A 21756-nucleotide genomic window follows, 5' to 3' on the forward strand; every position below is an offset into this window, starting at 1 on the left:
TGCATTCATTCCATTTTTCTTTCCCTTCCTTCCTCATTCTTCTACTTATTCCACTGATCTTCCCTATGTCTTTATGGTGTTCAATCCCTTTACCAACTGCCTTCTTTCCCTTGTCTTGCTCTAGCTCTGGCTTCTGCATATGAGAGAAAATATTTGACTCTTCATTTTCTGAGTGTGGTTTGTTTCATTAAGCCTGTTTTTCCCCATTTCTATCCATTTACTGGTAAATATAATTATTTCATTCTTCTTTATGGCTGAGTAGAACTCCATTGTATATCTATACCACATTTTCTGAATCTATTCATTTATTGACAGGCATCTGGGTGATTCCATAATTTGGCTGTTGTGAATTGTGCTGCTGTAAACATTAAAGTGGCTGTATTGCTATAGTAGGCTGATATTAGATCTTTTGGATAAATACCAAGAAGTGGGAAAGCTGGGTCATGTGGTTGTACCATTCCTAGTTTTTTGCAAAATCCATACTGTTTCCCAGAGTAGTTGTACTCATTTGCAGCCGTTATTGTGGTATTTCCATTTTTGGAGATTATGAATAGAGCTTTTATCGATATTTATGTATAGGTTTTATATGAACATGAGTTTTCATTTCTCTTGGGTAAATACTCAGGAGTGGTGTTGTTGGATCATTTGGTAAGAAATGTTTAACATTTTTTTTTTTTTTTATTGGTTGTTCAAAACATTACAAAGCTCTTGACATAGCATATTTCTTACATAAGCTTTGAGTGAGTTATGAGCTCCCATTTTTACCCCCAACGCAGATTTCAAAATCATATCAGTTACATATCCCCATTTTTACAAAATGCCATATTAGTAACTGTTGTATTCTGCTACCTTTCCTATCCTATACTATCCCCCCTCCCCTCCCCTCCCCTCCCATCCTCTCTATCTACCCCATCCACTGTAATTTATTTCTCTCCTTATTTATTTTCCCATTCCCCTCACAGCCTCTTATATGTATTTTTGTATAACAATGCGGCTCTCCCTCCATTTCCATGTAATTCCCATTTTCTTTCCCTTTCCCTCCCCCTTCATGTCTCTGTTTATTGCTAGTCTTTTCTTCCTGCTCTTCCTCCCTTCTCTAATCTTAATTGCTCTCATTATATCAAAGAAGTCATTTTGTATTTGTTTTTTAGGGATTGGCTAGCTTCACTAAGCATAATCTGCTCTAGTGCCATCCATTTCCCTGCGAATTCCATGATTTTGTCATTTTTTAGTGCTGCGTAATACTCCATGGTGTATAGATGCCACATTTTTTTAATCCATTCATCCATTGAAGGGCATCTGGGTCGTTTCCACAGTCTAGCTATTGTGAATTGTGCTGCTATGAACATTGATGTGGCAGTATCCCTGTAGTACGCTCCTTTTAGGTCTTCAGGGAATAGTCCGAGAAGGGCAATAGCAGGGTCAAATGGTGGTTCCATTCCCAGCTTTCCCAGGAATCTCCATACTGCTTTCCAAAGTGGCTGAACCAATTTGCAGTCCCAACAGCAATGTACAAGAGTACCCTTTTCCCCACATCCTCTCCAGCATTTGTTGTTGTTTGACTTCATAATGGCTGCCAATCTTACTGGAGTGAGATGGTATCTTAGGGTGGTTTTGATTTGCATTTCTCTGACTGCTAGAGATGGTGAGCATTTTTTCATGTACTTGTTGATTGATTGTATGTCCTCCTCTGAGAAGTGTCTGTTTAGGTCCTTGGCCCATTTGTTGATTGGGTTATTTGTTATCTTGTTGTCTAATTTTTTGAGTTCTTTGTATACTCTGGATATTAGGGCTCTATCTGAAGTGTGAGGAGTAAAAATTTGTTCCCAGGATGTAGGCTCCCTATTTACCTCTCTTATTGTTTCTCTTGCTGAGAAAAAACTTTTTAGTTTAAGTAAGTCCCAATTGTTGATTCTTGTTATTAACTCTTGTGCTATGGGTGTCCTATTAAGGAATTTGGGGCCTGACCCTACAATATGTAGATCGGAGCCAACTTTTTCTTCTATCATACGCAGAGTCTCTGTTTTGATATCAAGGTCTTTGATCCATTTTGAGTTAACTTTTGTACATGGTGAGAGGAGAGGGTTTAGTTTCATTTTGTTGCATATGGATTTCCAGTTTTCCCAACACCATTTGTTGAAGATGCTGTCCTTCCTCCATTGCTTGCTTTTAGCCCCTTTATCAAATATAAGGTAGTTGTAACTTTGTGGGTTAGTCTCTGTGTCCTCTATTCTGTACCATTGGTCCACCCGCCGGTTTTGGTACCAGTACCATGCTGTTTTTGTTACTATTGCTCTGTAATATAGTTTGAAGTCTGGTATTGCAATACCGCCTGATTCACTCTTCCTGCTTAGTATTGCTTTTGCTATTCTGGGTCTTTTATTTTTCCATATGAATTTCATGATTGCTTTATCTATTTCTACAAGAAGTGCCATTGGGATTTTGATTGGCATTGCATTAAACCTATAGAGAACTTTTGGTAATATCGCCATTTTGATGATGTTAGTTCTGCCTATCCATGAACAGGGTATATTTTTCCATCTTCTAAGATCCTCTTCTATTTCTTTCTTTAGGGTTCTGTAGTTTTCATTGTATAGGTCTTTCACCTCTTTTGTTAGGTTGATTCCCAAGTATTTTATTTTTTTTGAGGATATTGTGAATGGAGTGTTTTTCCTCATTTCCGTTTCAGAAGTTTTGTCGCTGATATACAGAAATGCCTTTGATTTATGTGTGTTGATTTTATATCCTGCCACTTTGCTGAATTCATTTATTAGTTCTAGTAGTTTTTTTGTAGACCCTTTTGGGTCTTCTAGGTATAGAATCATGTCATCTGCAAATAGTGATAATTTAAGTTCTTCTTTTCCAATTTTTATGCCTTTAATTTCTTTCGTCTGTCTAATTGCTCTGGCCAGTGTTTCTAGAACTATGTTGAACAGAAGTGGTGAGAGCGGGCATCCTTGTCTTGTTCCAGATTTTAGAGGGAATGCCTTCAATTTTTCTCCATTCAGAATGATGCTAGCCTGAGGTTTAGCATAAATAGCTTTTACAATGTTGAGGTAAGTTCCCGTTATCCCTATTTTTTCTAATGTTTTGAACATAAAGGGATGCTGTACTTTGTCAAATGCTTTTTCTGCATCTATTGAGATGATCATATGGTTCTTATCTTTAAGTCTATTTATATGGTGGATAACATTTATTGATTTCCGTATATTGAACCATCCTTGCATCCCAGGGATGAATCCTACTTGATCATGGTGCACAATTTTTTTAATGTGTCTTTGTATCCGATTTGCCATTATTTTATTGAGGATTTTTGCATCTAGGTTCATCAGAGATATTGGTCTGTAGTTTTCTTTCTTTGAGGTGTCTTTGTCTGGTTTCGGAATCAGGGTGATGTTTGCCTCATAGAATGAGTTTGGAAGAGCTCCCTCTTTTTCTATTTCCTGGAATAACTTGAACAGTATTGGTATTAATTCTTCTTTAAAGGTTTTGTAAAACTCCGCTGTATACCCATCCGGTCCTGGGCTTTTCTTAGTTGGTAGTCTTTTGATGGCTTCTTCAATTTCATCCATTGATATTGGTCTGTTCAAATTGTGTGTATCCTCCTGACTCAGTTTGGGCAAATCATATGTCTTAAGAAATTTATCGATGTCCTCACTATCCTCAATTTTATAGGAATATAGGTTTTCAAAATAATTTCTAATTATCTTCTGTATTTCTGTAGCATCTGTTGTGATATTGCCTTTTTCATCCCGTATGTTAGTGATTTGAGTTCTCTCTCTTCTTCTCTTCGTTAGCATGGCTAAGGGTCTGTCAATCTTATTTATTTTTTCGAAGAACCAACTTTTAGTTTTGTTAATTTTTTCAATAGTTTCTTTTGTTTCAATTTCATTGATTTCTGCTCTGATTTTAATTATTTCTTGCCTTTTGCTGCATTTGTTGTTGTTTTGTTCTTCCTTTTCTAGGGCTTTGAGATGAAGTGTGAGTTCATTTATTTGTTGGTTTTTCTTTTTTCTGAGGAATGACCTCCAGGAGATGAATTTCCCTCTTAAAACTGCTTTCATTGTGTCCCATAGATTTCGATATGTTGTATCTGTGTTATCATTTATCTCTAAGAATTTTTTGATTTCCTCCTTTATGTCTTCTGTAACCCATTGATCATTAAGTAACATATTGTTCATTTTCCATGTGATATAGGATTTTCCCTTCCTTCTTTTATCATTAATGACCAGTTTCATTCCACTATGGTCGGATAAAGTGCATGGTATTATCTCCACACCTTTATATTTACTAAGGGTTGCCCTATGGCATAATATATGGTCTATTTTTGAGAAGGATCCATGTGCTGCTGAGAAAAACGTATATACACTAGAAGATGGTTGATATATTCTATATATGTCAGTTAAGTCTAGGTTATTAATTGTGATATTGAGTTCTATAGTTTCTTTATTCAACTTTTGTTTGGAGGATCTGTCCAATGGTGAGAGAGGTGTGTTGAAGTCACCCATAATTATTGTGTTGTGGTCTATTTGATTCTTGAACTTGAGGAGAATTTGTTTTATGAACGTCGCAGCACCATTATTTGGTGCATAAATATTGATAATTGTTATATCTTGTTGGTGAATGGTTCCTTTTAACAGTATATAGTGTCCTTCCTTATCCCTTTGGATTGATTTAGTCTTGAAGTCGATTTTATTCGATATGAGGATGGCCACGCCTGCTTGCTTGCGAGGACCGTGTGCGTGATATATTTTTTCCCAACCTTTCACCTTCAGCCTGTGTACGTCTTTTCCAGTCAGATGTGTCTCCTGGAGGCAGCATATTGTTGGATTTGTTTTTTTAATCCATGTTACCAGCCTATGTCGCTTTATTGGAGAGTTTAAACCATTAACATTTAGAGTTACTATTGATGTATATTTTGTACTTCCAGCCATGTTTGATTATTTATCTCTTTTTTTTTTTTTTTATAGTTTAGTTTGTTTCTCCATGGTTAGCTTTCCCCCCACCATCTGTCCTTATTGAGGTACTTCCCATTGTTGGCTTTGGTTATTGTTATTCACTTCTTCCTCGTGTAGTGTTTTGTTCAAGATGGTTTGCAATGCTGGTTTTCTGGCTACAAATTCTTTTAGCTTTTGTTTATCATGAAAGATTTTTATTTCGTTGTCGTACCTGAAGCTTAATTTTGCTGGATACAGAATTCTTGGTTGGCATCCATTGTCTTTCAGTGTTTGAAATATGTTGTTCCAGGATCTTCTCGCTTTCAGCGTCTGTGATGAAAAATCCGTTGTTAATCTTATTTGTTTACCCCTGAATGTAATCTGTCTCTTTTCTCTTGCAGCTTTTAATATTTTCTCTTTGTTCTGTATATTTGATATCTTCATAACAATGTGTCTTGGCGTTGGTCTACTGTGATTTTGTGTGCTCGGTGTCCTGTATGCATCTTCAATTTGTATATCTGTTTCCTTTTTTATTTCTGGAAAGTTTTCTGTAATTATTTCTTTTAGCAGGTTACTCATTCCCTTGGTTTGACTCTCTATCCCTTCCTCTATCCCGATCACTCTTAAATTTGGTTTTTTTATGTTGTCCCATAACTCTTGGATGTTTCTCTCGTGGTTTTTAACCGTCCTATCAATGTTGGCTAGACTCTTTTCAAGATGATATATTTTGTCTTCATTATCTGAAGTTCTGGCTTCTACTTGCTCCATTCTATTAGTGATACTCTCATTTGAGTTTTTAATTTGGTTTATAGTTTCCTTCACTTCTAAGATTATCGTTTGATTCTTTTTTATAATCTCTATCTCCTGATACAGATGCTTAACTTCTTCTTTTATCTGTTTATGTAATACATTCTCAATGTGTTCTTTCGCTGCTTGAATTTGCTGTCTCATATCCTCTTTAAGGTTCCGTTCCATCTGTCTAAGGTGTTCCTTGAGCTCTTTGTATGACCATTTTTCTGATGACTCTAGGTCCTCCTGAATATTTAGGCTATCCTGCATTGTTTGTACTCCTTTTCTTCCTTGCCTTTTGAAGCTGCTCATGTTGCTTCTTGTTCTGTTCGACTGTTGAGCTATTGTTTACTCCTATAAATTTATTAGATGCTTGGGATGAAAGGTATTAGAAGGGAAGGGAGGAGGTCACTAAAGAGAATGAGAGTAAGCAGGTAGAATTCAAGGAAGAGGGAATAAGAAAATTGAAAAGAAATGTAAAGACAGAGGAACAGAAGGAAAGAGAGAAAAGGATAGAGATTTAAAGAGAATTTAAGGACAAATAATAATAATAGAAATGAGAGATGAAGTTTAAAAATGGAATAAAATAAGATAAAATGGATTAAAAATCTCATTTAAAAAGACAGCAACAATAAAAAAAATAATAATAATAAAAAAAATTAATAAAAAAAAATAAAAAATAAAAAAAAAATAACAAGAAAAAAAAATATTTATAAATGCAGTCCTAGAGTGCGATTAACTGTTCTTCCAGTAGATGGCGCTGTGGCCACCGGGCCAAGTTCCTCCTCTCAGTGGTCGGGATTCAATCTCTGTGCAGCAGATCTTCCACCCGGACTGGGCGGGTCTCCACTCCTGCTGTTCGCCCTGTGGGCGGGGCCTGCTGCCGAGCCCGGCGGGGGTCGTTTGTGGCGCTGGGCTGGCAGTTTGGATGTGGTCGTCTGGAGCCCAGCACCGCCAGAGGGGCCTCACAGATCTGGGCCTGCTGGAGCCGGGCAGGCAGTGCCCTCTCCCCCACTCACTGCAGCATGTGGGCAGCGGCCGCCTGTCTGCGGCTGGTGTCAATTTACAGAGCTGGACGGGCTCGGGCTCAGGCAGGCAGCGCCCGTCCCCACTGTCGCTGCAACGTGTGGGCAGCGGGCGTTTGGCGGCAGCTGACGACCACTCACAGAGCCCAATGGGCGGGGGCCCAGGCAGGCATCGCCTGCTCCTAAGCTGGCTGCAACGTGTGAGCAGCTGTTGGCGGAGGTTCACAGAGCCGCCAGCGTGAGTCCAGGCAGGCCGCGCCCGCTCCCACGATCACTGCAACGTATGGGCAGCGGCAGGGGCCGGTTCCCAGAGCCGCCGGCGTGGGTTCAGGCAGGTAGCGCCCGCCCCCAAGGTCGCTGCAACCCGCGGCAGGGGCTGGTTCACCGAGCCGCGGCGTGGGTCCAGGCATGTAGCGCCCGCCCCCTAGGTCGCTGCAACCAGCGGCCGGGCCGTTTCCCAGAGCCGCCGGCTCCCAAGGTCGCTGCAACCAGCGGCCAAGGCCGGTTCACCGAGCCACCGGCATGCGTCCAGGCAGGTAGCGCCCGCCCCCAAGGTCGCTGCAACCAGCGGCCGGGCCGTTTCCCAGAGCCGCCGGCTTGGGTCCAAGCAGGAAGCGCCCGCTCCCAAGGTCGCTGCAACCAGCGGCCAAGGCCGGTTCACCGAGCCTCCAGCATGCGTCCAGGCAGGTAGCGCCCGCCCCCAAGGTCACTGCAACCAGCGGCTGGGGCCGGTTCCCAGAGCCGCCCGCGTGGGACCAGGCAGATAGCGCCCGCTCCTCTGTTTACCGCAACGTGTGGGCTGCAGCCATTTGGCGGCAACCGGCGGGACTGTGTCCCAGCTCTGAGTTGCCGAGATTCAGGCGTCTGGGACACGCTGCCACCTCCAATTAAACTTACTAGTTCCAGGCAGGTCTCCTTTCAGCTGAATTTTGCTAGAGGTTTCTCAGTAGGACGCCTGTGGGTGTATTCTTTCTGATCCCGTTACAGCGGAGGCACTGACAGTGCTGTTTCCTCGCTGGCCGCCATCTTCAAATGTTTAACATTTTAAGAAACAAATGTTTTTTCAGAGGTAGTTTTGCATTCAATGTATGATAGTTCTAATGCTCATATCCTTACCAGTGCTTGAAAGGATCAGTTCTTGTCTCTGTGTCTGTTCACCTCCCTTCCCCATCCTCTTGCTGGGGATTGAACACAGGGACACTTTACCATTGAGCTATATCAACAGCTTTTTAAAAATTTGAGACAAGAGTCTTGCTGTGTTGTCAAGACTGGCCTTCAATTTGTAATCCTTCTGCCTCAGCCTCTCAGCTAAGTAGATGGGATTATAGGAGTGTGACAATATACCTGGCCAGTATCAGTATTTTTTTTTATTTTAGCATATTATTAGGTATGTGGTGTTATCTCATTGTGACATTAGTTTTCATTTCCATAATGAGTAATGATCTTGATCATCTATTCTTGTACTTGACATCTTTATCTATTTTCATAAAAATAACTTCACTTTTTTTTTGCCTATTTTTAAATTGGCGTACTTCTTCCTGAGTTTTTAGATTCTTTATATATTTTGGATATTAGTCCTTTGTCAGGTATGTGATTTGTAAATATTCATAGTCCATAGCATGTCTTTAATTTTGTTAAATGTCTTTTGCTGAGAAAGTTTTACATTTTTATTGAATTTATGAGTCCAGTTTATGAGTTTTTCATTTATAAATAATGCTTTTGAGGTCATGTCTAAGAACTCTACTTAAACTAAATCATGAAGATTTTTTTCTGTGTTCTTTTCTAAATATCTCACAGTTTTTAGGTCTCCGATCCATTTTGAGATAATTTTCATATAAGATGTTATATTTAGGCTGATGTTCATTTGTGGCTATAGTAAATGGTGTTCTAATACCATTTGTTGAAAGATTATTCTCCTTTCCTTCTATTGAATTGTTTTGCACCCTTGCCTAAAATTACTTGGCCATATTTGCATAGGGTGTTTTTTCTGACCTTAATTCTCTTCTATTGATCTGTGTTTTTCCTTTCACAATATCACACAGTCTTGAATAGTATAGCTTTTTAATAAGATGTTTCTTTGCATTTACAAAGAAATATTTAGGATCAGATTTTCTGTGTCTACAAAATGTCCTTGATGGGCATGTGCTTAGAATCCATAGGTGAATTGGTAGGAGAATTGACATTTTTACTGGGTTGAGTCTTTGAATCCATGACTGTATGTCTTCTTTTTTTTAGCTCCTTTTCTTTTAACAGCTTTTTGAAATTTTTAGAATTATTTGTCTTATAATATTTACACCTAAGTATGTTAATTTCTTGTTATAAATGTTACTGTTTTTAAATTTTATTGTATATTACTGGTATATTATAGTTAAGGTGTGTGTGTGTGTGTGTGTGCGCGCGCGCGAGCGCGTGCACGCGTGTGTATGTACATATGTCTGCCCTTGTATCCTTCAATCTTTGAAAATACATTTATTAGTTCTTGGAGATTTTTTCCTTTTATAATTTTGAATTGATACAAGCAACAACATGGACACAAATAGATCTTCTAGCATCAAATTCAGTTTTCCCTTACATCAAGTTTTTATACTACAGTCTCTAAAACATTTAATGCTTCATATTAACTATATGTCTGGAAATGATTGGATATTGATTTCTTTTTTATGTTGAATAAAGAAGTAGAAATTATTCTTGTCAATTTTAATTTCATTTTATAAAACCATGATAACATTATTAGTTTCTAAGATAAGATAACATTTCCTGACGAGGGTGTATATATACACACACACATATACATACATAAGTATATAAGTAAGTGAATAGAAATGTTATGAGAAAAAATGTCTCGAATTTAGGGAAAGTATTTATTATTACTATTTTTCTTCACATCAACATCTTGTCTCTCTTTACCACTATCTGTATTTTACCTTTTGTTCCTTTCCTACAATCTATTTTAACTAGCGCTTTTCTTCATTTAGTTATTTCAGGTACCCTTGGAAGAGGAAGGACAGCGTGGTGGGCCTATCCTTGCACCAGAAGAGATTAAGACTATTTTTGGTAGCATCCCAGATATCTTTGATGTACACACTAAGATAAAGGTAAATTTGAATCCTTTAGGTTGGTAGTATTTCTTTTTTCTTTTTTTTGGATAGGGTGTATTATTGTGATCTTTTAGTTATCTTAATAAATTTTGTGTTGAAAACTTCTTATTACCTCATTTGTTTCTTTCAATCGGTTGCCCCTTTGTTCTAGTGCCTTATTAATATTTGTTGTTTATCTTTTGATTTCGATTAATACCAAAAATAGGAGTTAAGGCTTTATGAAATCTTTTCTATAGAAATGTGATTCCTAGTACTAATTTTACTGTCATTGTCCTTGGGTTGTGTAGGTTTGTTTGAGTTTGAATATGTTTGAAAATAAATACAGCTGTAAGGGACCTAGAGGTCATTTAATTTATTTCTCTGTTTAGGCTGATAAATGCCAAAACCATGTAAGACAGTATTATTTTCTTCTTAAACATTTTCCTTTAGTGAAGAATTCCAGGATTTCCAGATGTCAGTCTGGAAATAGTAATTTGGGGGTAGATTTAGCTGAACTCTTTTTTGTTGTTGTTTGAGGGGAGGTTTCACTGTGCTGCCCAAGCTGGTCTCAAACTCCAGTGAGTAAGTTATCCTCCTACTTGGCTCCTTAGTACCTGGGAGCATAGGCATGCATCACCACTCCTGGAATGCTGAACTCTTAGTAACAATAGTTTATCTTTGTTTCTCTTATTTTTTCTATATGATATTTGAGTGAAACTGATTAATGTTTTTTTTTATATTCCAAATAAAGCATCAAACTGAATTATATAATGTTCTCAAACACATTAAATTGTTTTTTCTTTTAATGTACATTGTAAGCAAAAATATTAAAAGATTGTAAGTTAGTAGGAGTGCAGTTTATCAAATGCTTACATTTTATCAAAAATCCTTAGTCATATTTCAGTTATTGTCGCGATCTAAAGGGAACCACATCCCCAACCTTTTTTTTTTTTTTTTTTTTAAATTTTGAGACAGGCTCTCACTAAGTTGCTAATTCTGGCCTTTAACTTGCAATTCTCCCATGTCAGCTTTCCGAGTTGGTGGGATTATAGACATGCCACTGTGCCTGGCTCATTTTTTTCTTTTAAATATAGCCAGCCATTTACTGAATTTTCCCACATTTTTAGTGCAAGAAGTTGATATTATTGTTGTCCACATCTTATACACATGAGACTGCTATATCCAGAGATTTAATAATTTTCCAAAGTTAATCATTTGATAAACATTAGATCCAGTATTTGAATTCTTGTTTGTCTAATACTACACTGGCACTTGGTGTGTGTATCTATATCTATATATCCATTCTGTAGTCTTCCATGCTTTAAAAAAGATACCATAAGATTATACTGGCAGAACTATAAGTATTTTCTGTTTTATATCTCAGTTTTCTATGTTCCCTTCTTTATATTAAATATTTATGTAGGAAAATAAAGCTAATTATAACTTATTGAGCACTACTGTCTGTTTGGGATTCTTCTAGATACTGTACAAATATTAACTCATTTAATTTTCTATGAGGTAGGAATGATTGCTATCCTCATTTTTCAGAGTAGGAAATTAAGTTACATAGAGGTTAAGAAACTGGTCTAAGAGCACAAGACTAATAAGCCCTAGCGGCAGTATGTAAACCTTGGTAGTTGTTGCCAGTATCCACTACATTGTATGGCCCCAAGGCTAGACATATATATAATATTTTTCTTTTTTCTTTCAAGTGCAGTTTTGAGTAGATAAGCTTTCGTAGTTCTTGTGTCAAAGTTTTCTTACTTTGAGTTCACTTTTATGCCTTGAAAGCTATTTTATCCCCTTTTAAGTTTCTGAATGTGCTAATATAAGACAATGGTTTATTATTTGGATTCAGAATCCCTTTTTGTTTGTGAAAATCAAGAAACTTGTTTTGTTGTGCTGGGGATGAGATTAAGGATCTTATGTATACAAGACAAGCTCTGTGTTACAGAACTACATCCCTAGCCCTGTGTGGATTTTATCTATTGGGATTAACTCTACTCAAAATTTAAAAAAAAAGAAAATTAAACTAGATGCAACAATTTTTGATGGCTTTATTTATGTATCATTATACATGTCGTTAAATTCACCTATGTAAAAGGTGCATTCTAATTGTTTTAGTAACTTTGCCAAATGGTGTAAATATCATCATAAATCTGTTTTGAAATATTTTGATTCTCTACCCCAATAAGATCTTTTATCCCCATTTATTGTTAATCCTCATCACTAGCCACCAGCCAACCATTAAGCTATGAATTTGTCTTTTCTTAGATATTTCATGTAAATGCATTTATATAGTTTATGACCTCTTAGGTCTTGCTCGTACTTATCATGTTTTTCAGGTTTGTATATGATGTTCATGTTAGTTTATTTCATTTTATGACAAAAGGATGTTTCACTATATTCATTATAACAGATTTTTTTAAAAAAATTATTTATCAGTTAATGCATATTTATGTTATTTCCAAGTTTGGGTGATTATGAATAATATTACGGGGATCATTGTTTGCAAATCTGAGTAGATACTTAGAAGGAGAATTACTGGCTAATTTTATATTTAAGATTGTGAGAAATTGCCAGGATTTTCCATTATTTTTGTTTTCATTCCTTTAATTTTCCACATTCTCATCAATACTTAGTATTATCTTTATTTTATTTTTCTAAATTAGAACAATTCTAGTAGTGAAGTGGAATCTCTTATGGTTGTAATTGGCATTTCCTTAGTGATTAATGGCATTGAATACCATTTCAGCATGCCTTACTGGCAATTTGAATATCATCTTTGGTGAAATATCTGCTTAGATCTATTGCCCATTCTTTGGGTTATTTTTCCTCTTAATGAGTTGTAAGCATTTGTAAATTCTGGATATAAGTTCTTTTAAAGTACAAAAGTTTTAAATTTTGAAGTTGTTCCTAATCCAAGATTTTAAATATATCCTCTTATATTTTCTTCTAAAAGTTGTTTACCTTGAGGTGAGGGCTTATAGTTTGTCTTTTTTTTTTAATGTAGGATACCTAATTTTAAAATATATTAATTCATTTAAAATAATAATAATAGATTATCTGGCTACATAAATAATATATTCTTTATGAAAATCAATTTTCAAGGAATTGATTATTGAGGAGTGGTGATGTTTTACATTGTTTGCATTTTATTTACTATTTGGCTTTAAACGAAGATGAGTTATCATATTTCCTTCTGCATTCATTTAGTCTGTTGGAATATCACATATCATGTAGCTTCTAGAAAACTGTATACTTGTAAGAGAATGTGAATGAAGTAGTCGAATAATGCCTTAGTATTACTAAATGAAAATAGTTTTAATCTCATGGATCCCACTGAAAGTGTTTCCTAGGGTTTTTTTTGTTTGTTTGTTTGTTGTGGGCGGGATACCTGGGATCTAACTCTGGGGCACTCGCCACTGAGCCACATCTCCAGCCCTATTTTGTACTTTATATGTAGAGACAGAGTCTCACTGAGTTCTTAGCCCCTTGCTTTTGCTGAGGCTGGCTTTGAACTTGTGATCCTCTTGTCTTAGCCTCTTTAGCCATTGGGATTATAGGCATGCACCACTGGCTCCTTTGGATGACATGTGGAGAACAGCTGGTAGAAGAGTCTCTTGATTGATTTTTACTTTAAAATCACTTAGAATTTTAATTTAGATAATGTCATTTCTTGGCATTTCATTTAATCGTTTAATTTGTTTTATTATCTTATAAAGCTTTAGAATATTTTCTAAAATTTTCAAGAATGTAACATTTTAGAATTACTGTGAGGAATTTTGTAGACCAGAAATTAGCAAACTGTGGTTCATGAACCAACTCCAGCCTGATCGTTTTTTTAATAAAGGAAGTCTTATTAGCACATAGCCACGTTCATTTGTTTGAATATTGTGTATGGCTGCTTTTATTCTATAGAGCTGAAGAGTTGTGACAGAAACCATATGGCCTGCAAGCCTTAAAATATTTACCATCTGGATAGGAAAAGGGAAGTATGGTGAAATGAATCCCACCTAACTTTCCAGGGTACATGTATGAATATACCAAAGTGAATCTTACCTTCATGTGTATATTTACAAGGCACTAATTAAAAACAAACAAAGAAATAACAACAAAAAGGAAAACCCAAACTTTTAAATAGATAGCAGGAAAATCAGTAGAGTAGAAGAAAGGGAAAAAGGAAATAGTACTGAATTAGAGCAAATTATATTCCATCCTTATATAATTATTTAAAAATGAACCCTATGGGGCTGGGGATGTGGCTTAAGCGGTAGCGCGCTCGTCTGGCATGCGTGCGGCCCAGGTTCGATCCTCAGCACCACATACAAACAAAGATGTTGTGTCCGCCGAGAACTAAAAAAATAAATAAATAAATATTAAAAATTAAAAAAAAATGAACCCTAATATGATGTATAATTAAAAGGATCTAAAAAAATAAATAAAATATTTATCATCTGACCCCGTCAGTAAAATTTGTTTTGTTTTTTGGTTGTCCTTGTGGTTTGAACCAAGGGCTTGCACATGGTAGGCAAGTACTCTATTACTGAACTACATGTCCAGATTTTTAAAAATTCTATTTTGAGACATGCTTGCTAAATTGTCCAGGTTGGCCCCAAAGTTGAGATCTTCCTACCTCAGTCACCTGAGTCTCTGGGATTATAGGCATGTTGACCTTATGTGTCAATTTATATTAAATAACATGCTTCGGCAGCAGGATTAAATGTAGTTTTCTAATTAATAGCACCACCAGTTAGCTTTATAGTTAATAAGAAAAGATTGAATGTGATAACATTTTGAGAAGTTAGGTTTTGTCTTATTGACTGATACTATTCATATTTTCTTAATTATTTTTCAAAGGATGTTTTCTTTGTAGACAAAAAATTCCTTATTGAGGAGAAGAACAAAGTATGAACTATTTTTATACATTAAGTTAAAACATTTTTTGGAGTGCTTTTTCCCAATAAGGAGGTGTCGAGTTTGATTTTAAATGTTCCAATTTGTGCTATTTCAGGATGATCTTGAAGACCTTATAATTAATTGGGATGAGAGCAAAAGCATTGGTGATATCTTTCTTAAATATGTAAGTAGTTTCTTCCTTTTAAAAATTTTTCAGATTGAAGTATTATCAGGGACTGGCAAAGAGGGAAATTTACTTTTTGAAATGTGAGATGTTTTAAAACTTTGACATGATTATGTTTATTAAATATATTGGAATTTTTCTTGACTTCTAACATGTTTTCTATGTATGACTTAACACATGATCATTGTTAGAACCCTACTTATTGCACTGCACTAGATTTTACTTTATGTTATTTGCTCTTTCTAATGGTCACAGATTCATGAGTTTTTGAAAATGTTAAAATTTTTATTGTTTTTTTTCTTAGTTGGTGTCACTTTTGTTTGTCATTATGTTTATTTCTGTTTAAAGGTTTCTAATGAATTGCTTCTTTATTAGAGTAAGAACTCCCTAGGTTGTTTATAAAATTAAAATAATTTTGGTGAGGTGCTGTGAATAGGATTTACTGTATAATTTTTCAAAAAAATTTCTTTGAATAGGAATTACAAGTCAGTGCCTTGAGTACTGGCACATGTACTTCTGTTTTCTAAGGACTCTCTTTAACTTCCTTCCTTAGCATATAGTCTCTTAAAAGTTCTTTTTAAAATTTTTTTTAGTTGCAGTTGGACACAATACTTTTGTTTTATTTATTTATTTTTATGTGGTGCTGAGGGTTGAACCCAGTGCCTCGTGCATGCTAGGTGAGCACTCTACTGCTGAGCCACAACCCCAGCCCCTCTTAGAAGTTTTTTTCCTGGTTGATTAAGAATCCACATATGCAAATCATTACCATGTATCTTTTTGATACCTATTTGTCTCAGGATAGTTTTCCTTTTCTCATTTGCATTTTTGGGTAATATAGTTGGTATTTTAATGGTGGTTTGGAATCTTCTATAAATAATATAGCATGCTTTTAGATTTTCTGTAGATCAATTCTATTTTTTTCATATATTCTAAAAATTTGTGAAGTTTTAAAGTTTTCTTTGTTATATTTGTGTAAGTATGATAAGATTTAATATACTTTTGGTTCTGTTTGGTTTTCAAGTTTCTAAAACTACAAGTTAATGTACTTTGTTTAGCAATTAACTCTCTTTACTGGGAAGTTTAGAAGATGAATTTTTGTATTTAATTTGTGAAGAAACTTACTTGAAGAAACTTACTTTAAACACTTTCCCTTTACATTCAAGATGTCAGACTGTGACTGGATTATTTGACCTTAAGTTTCATTGTCTAAAAGTGATATGCATAACAAATTAATGATTCTTTTCCCTTGTTCCTAGTCAAAAGATTTGGTAAAAACCTACCCTCCCTTTGTAAACTTCTTTGAAATGAGCAAGGATACTATTATTAAATGTGAAAAACAGAAACCCAGATTTCATGCATTTCTCAAGGTAATTTTTATATCTTTCAAATAAAAATCAGAATCATTTCTGAGGGAATTCATTAAATTATAATTTAAGTAAAATTACCTACATATAAGAGCACTCTAATATTGTCTGTTAATTTTAGTTGTACGTATAAGTGACAAATATTTTTTGTTTCAGAAGATTTGATATATTAAGTAGTAGAGCACAAAAGGCAGATGAGCAAATGAGGATGTTGTATATGGCTATTTAAAAAGAAAAAAATTATACTTGTTTTAACTCTCAAAATACCTAGCGATTTTCCAGTGAGACTTCATTTTGCCTTTAATGGTTGCCTTTCCTCACCTGTGCCTTATATGTTTATCTAATGTACCAGCATACTTAATATTTTAAAACTTTTTTTTTTGTTTAAAATGTAGATGTAAGAGAAAATTAAGATGGGATATATAGAGGAACTCACTTCCTTAAAATATGTTAACCTTTGATGGCCAAGAGGAAATTTCAGTTCCTGGAAGATTATTATCCATAGTGATTTTCCAGAGATCCCATGTCTTCTCCATTAGTTCTTATCAGGGACAATTATGATCAGATGTAATCTAATAAATGTAAGATGTCTAATCGTTGAAGAAAACTTAATGAATAAATTAATTCCTTTCAGATAAATCAAGCTAAACCAGAATGTGGACGGCAAAGCCTTGTTGAACTTCTCATTCGACCAGTACAGAGGTTACCCAGTGTTGCATTACTTTTAAATGGTACTTGTCTGGACTGTATTCAGATTACTTCATGTATTTTCATGGAACTGACTTTTCTAAAACAGTTGAAATTCTTCTTTTCAGATTTTCTTATACTTGAGAATTGAAGTTTATATATCTTTTATATAGAAAACATCTTTATGGATGACTTTAAAAAGCACTTGCAAATATTAGGAAGATACTATATCTCAGGAGCTCACAGGCTAGCAAGGAAGACAGATAAATGTATAATCATAATAAATGAGAGGAAAGGATAACAATAGAGAAAAAACAAAACAAAAAAATTACAGATGCTATAAAAATTAAGTTTAGTACCTGAAATACTTTATTTGTTCTGAAATTACTTATGTTGACTAATATTTTATCATTTTTCTTTCCACTTAAAAATCTTCTTGTATTTCATGGTGTGTCACTAATTCAAAATCAATTTATATTTAAGTACCACAAAATTCACCCACAAAATTAAAAGGCAAGGGATGGTACATATGTTCCAAATTTTTAGTTAAATTCCTTATGTTTGGTCTTATACTTCTTATTTTTCCTTAGATTGTTCAAAGCTGTATCTATTTATTTTAGAACTATAGATATCAGTAGAAGAAAGTTGGACATCAAAGATTTTTTTTATGAATAAATTTTACCTTTGGTTAAAAAAAAGTATGTATATGAATGTGGGTGTGAGTGTGTATACATATATATATTTTATTCTTCTACATTCAGCAGACTAAAGTAGTGAGTAGTTTTAGGACAGTGCCAGTTTTTATTACTTTTTTGGTTTTATTTTTTATTTTGGGGGGCTTATAAATTTCTTTTTCCCATTTTTTAATTGATATGTTATAGTTGTACATAATGGTGGGGTTTGTTATTATATAATCATACATGTATACAATATAATAGTACAATTTGGCTAATATCATTCCCCAGTATTTCCCTTTTATTACATTAAAAAAAATTAAAGTGTAAGGCTAAATTACAAACAAAAAATTTGCAATAAAGAATTTTGATTCCTAAGCTTATAGTAATATGTATAGCAGAGAAGGAGGCTGATTTTTGTGACTGTTTAATCTGTGTTTTTTTTCTGTAAAATGTTTTGGTTAGTAAGAGGTAAAGTACTAATTGTAAAAAGTTGATTTTTGTTTTCATTGTGATTATCTAATGTATTTGAGAATTACCAGCTTATAAAACTCCCCCCCCCTTAAAACCTATCCTGTTTTACAAATTATAATGTCAGTATATAAACAAACCTTCAAGTTTCTCAAGCTATGATTTTTTTCCAATTTGCATATCTCAATTTTATTGCATTAAGTACTTGTAGAAATTTATCAAATGTTGTCATGACTAAAATGAATGTGATCTGTAAGCCTTTTGTCTTATTAGTCCACATAAAAGATTGGGTGGACATGGTATGAGATTGAACATAGATGTGGTAAGAATGTGCCAAGGATGGCACAAGGAACACAATAAGCAACCTGGATACAAAAGAGTCAATGTGTATGAACTTCTACTAGGAGTCCCCAAGTGTTACTAGAAGGGAAGTATGAACTTCTACTACTAGTCCCCAAGTGTTACTAGAAGGGAATTGAGACAGTTCAATAAGAAAATCAGTGTGACATTTTCTAAAAATTTAGTCAATAAAAAAGTATGGATACCTGATTGTGAAGTGTAAAAGAAAAAGCTTGTTAGGGAATATTGCTTAAACCTTTTTTTTTTTTTTTTTAAGTGAAGGGTAGATGTTATTTTTTAAAATAATCAGGCTATATCAAGATTGACCACATTTTTAAGTCTTGGATCAGAAACCATTGAATTTTTTTAAATTATGAAACAGCCATTTTATTTTTATAGATCTTAAGAAGCATACAGCTGATGAAAATCCTGACAAAAGCACTTTAGAAAAAGCTATTGGATCACTTAAAGAAGTAATGACGTAAGTGCATTGTTTTAGTTTTTTATTCTTTAGATTTAGAATGGAATTGATACGCTAGTCATAAATAGAAGAGTATCAATAGCAACTTTTTATAAAATAATATCTAACTTATTGTTATTATTTTTTGGTACCAAGGATTTGAACTCAGGGGTACTTGGCCACTGAACCACATCCCCAGCCCTATTTTGTATTTTATTTAGAGACAGGGTCTCACTGAATTGCTTAGCACCTTTTTCTGAGGCTGTCTTTGAACTCATGATCCTCCTGCCTCAGCCTCCCAAGCCCTGGGATAAATTAGTTTTTAATAGTGTAGCTGCACATTAAAATGACAAGAAGAGGCTGAGGATGTAGCCTAGGATAGAGTGCTTGTCTAGCATGTGCAAGGCCCTGGGTTCAACCCTGAGAACTGCAAAAAAAAAAAATAATAATAATAATAAAAATAAAAAAAAAATCAAAACATTTGTTTCTGAAATTAAACTATTATGTGTAGACAGAATAACGGTTTAGAAACTTAAAAATGTTATAAATGCTCAAATAGACATTTTCTTCAGTTATGTTACAGCATGTTGTTGTTTTCTTACTAATGTGAACTACCCAAATGTTAACAGAAATTTGACCAGGTAAATTAAAACAAAACAAAACAAAAAAAAAGGTTTATAATATTTCTATATTCTTTCTTTCTTACCTAGAATTTTATGGAATTAAATTGCTAGTACCATATTGATTAGAGATGTATTACAAGTCCAAACTCAATGAAATTGACTTGAGAGGCTTGATCCTTAAACTGAGGCTGTTGACTATAGGTCTAATTTGGAAAACAGGTGTGATGAGAAATGATCTTTTCTATTAGGATTGTAGTGGAAGATTCTTGCCATTACCTGTTTTACCTCATGAAATTCACTTAAACTCTTTGAACTTTATACATGAATGTATTTAATATATTTGATTGAATGATTCCTGTGAATGCATGAGGTTCTTATCTATGACATCATTTATTAGAATATTTGCAAAGGAGGGTTGGGGATATACCTCAGTGGTAGGATGCCTGTTTAGCATGCATGAGACCCTGGGTTAATCTCTAGTACTGAAACGGAAAGAAAGTAAAGAAAAAAAAAAAAAAAAGAAAAGAAAGAAACACTTGCAAAGGAGCTCTTAGAAAGAAACTTTACTAGCTCTAGAGAGAAAATCCAGTTGTAACTCTATTATTCACTTATGTGAGAGATTAATCATCAAATTAGCTAATACCAGCTTCTGTTGCTACTGAAAGGGTTATGGAGTTACATTTTTTATTTTATTTTTTCCTTGTGGTGTTTTTAACGTTTTCACCTGCTAGCCTTTATACATTTTTGGGTTTTATTTTTAATTTTTTTTCCTACTTTTGATTTGTTATCCTGAAATCGGGATAACACTTTTGAGGCTATGATGATGATAATTCTCTTTTTCTCAACAAATTTAAAATAATGTACTATTATTTGCTTTGGTCTTTTCAATAAGCTTCATGAAATGGGCAGTTACTGTTTATTTATTTTTATAAAAGAGAAAAGCTGTGAGGTTGTTACTTGCCCAGTTTGCCTGTTTAATGTGTAGAATACTCTATTAACTTACGCTATTTGTTATTTATGTATAATATATTTTGGCAAACTATAATGAAATAAGTTACTATTAATAATAGGTATTATAGTAGTGAGTAAACCAATCATTTGTCTAGTGGCCTCCTTTACAATAGTGTTAAGGTGATTGTTAACAGATAAACTGAATCCATAAGACAAATAATTAAAGATTTCTTTTCCTTTTAACATTTTTTGAGCTTCCTGAGAATTTATGAATATTTTCAATGTATTCTTAAGTGCCTTGCTCATAGGTTTTCAATTAATGTTGAATTATAGGAGATATTTTAGTGTTGATTTGTAATGTTGATTTATAAACCTATTGGAATTTGACTAGATTTAGATTCTTGAACATCTAGTCTAACATGTAAATGCTTATTATGATTTATTGAAACCACCATAATCTGTCAGGTTAAGCAAATAACGAGTCAGCACAATTCACTAATCCTTGCCATTTAAGTAAACCCAAAACACTTGCTAAAATTCAATTCTGACAACATTAGTAACATATGCTTTGCTTACAATAGATTTTGTGAGTGTGTGTGTGTGTGTGTGCGCGCGCGTGCGCGTGTGCGTGTGCACCGTTGCTGGAAGTACTGCAATACCAGGTCGATGCGTGGAGTGGATGGAGCAAGCTACTATTCCATCTCCCTGCTCCAAAAATCCATTTAATATATTGTCCTCAGATAGAGGACGTATCAGATATTAAACTGATAAGAACAGATACTACATTTGATCTTAGCCAAAAGGCCAAGAAGTGATTATTATGAATAGATTTTATTATAAGTTTCTAATAACTTCAGTATGCTTTTTCTCCCCTCAAATTATATGTTTAAAATGTAGTTTGATTAATTTTGGCATACATACACTCCTATGAAACCATCACACAATTCAGGAAATTTTCTATCACCCCCTAAATTTACTCATGCCCCTTGGTAATAGATGCCTTGGTAGTGGTTCCACTTCTTTTGCCTCTGCCTATCTCACATATTCCAAGGCAACCATTACTCTTCTCTCTCTTCCTATAATACAGATTTTCCAGGATTTTATCTAAACCAAATCACATGGTTTATTCTCTTTTGAATGTTTTTCCCCCTCAGTATAAGTATCTTGAGATTCGTATTTATTCTTTTTTTATTATTTATTTTATTTTTTAAAATACATGATAGCTGAATGTATTACAATTCTTATTACACATATAGAGCATAAGTTTTCATATCTT

The 21756-nt window shown here is 34.4% G+C and overlaps 1 protein-coding gene across 1 annotated transcript in view; it reads left to right on the forward strand.

The window, feature by feature from the left end:
• Positions 1–21756, forward strand: part of ECT2 (epithelial cell transforming 2) — a 94011-nt gene that overhangs the window by 39967 nt on the left and 32288 nt on the right. Inside the window, exons 14-18 of the mRNA XM_081301839.1 lie at positions 9727–9846; positions 14843–14911; positions 16168–16278; positions 16910–17006; positions 18846–18927. Of these exons, the coding sequence (XP_081157965.1) occupies positions 9727–9846; positions 14843–14911; positions 16168–16278; positions 16910–17006; positions 18846–18927 (479 nt within the window). The remainder of the gene's footprint in view (positions 1–9726; positions 9847–14842; positions 14912–16167; positions 16279–16909; positions 17007–18845; positions 18928–21756) is intronic.

Source organism: Spermophilus citellus (genome assembly GCF_964194105.1).
Source record: "Spermophilus citellus genome assembly, chromosome: 7".
In the NCBI taxonomy this organism is placed as follows: domain Eukaryota; kingdom Metazoa; phylum Chordata; class Mammalia; order Rodentia; family Sciuridae; genus Spermophilus; species Spermophilus citellus.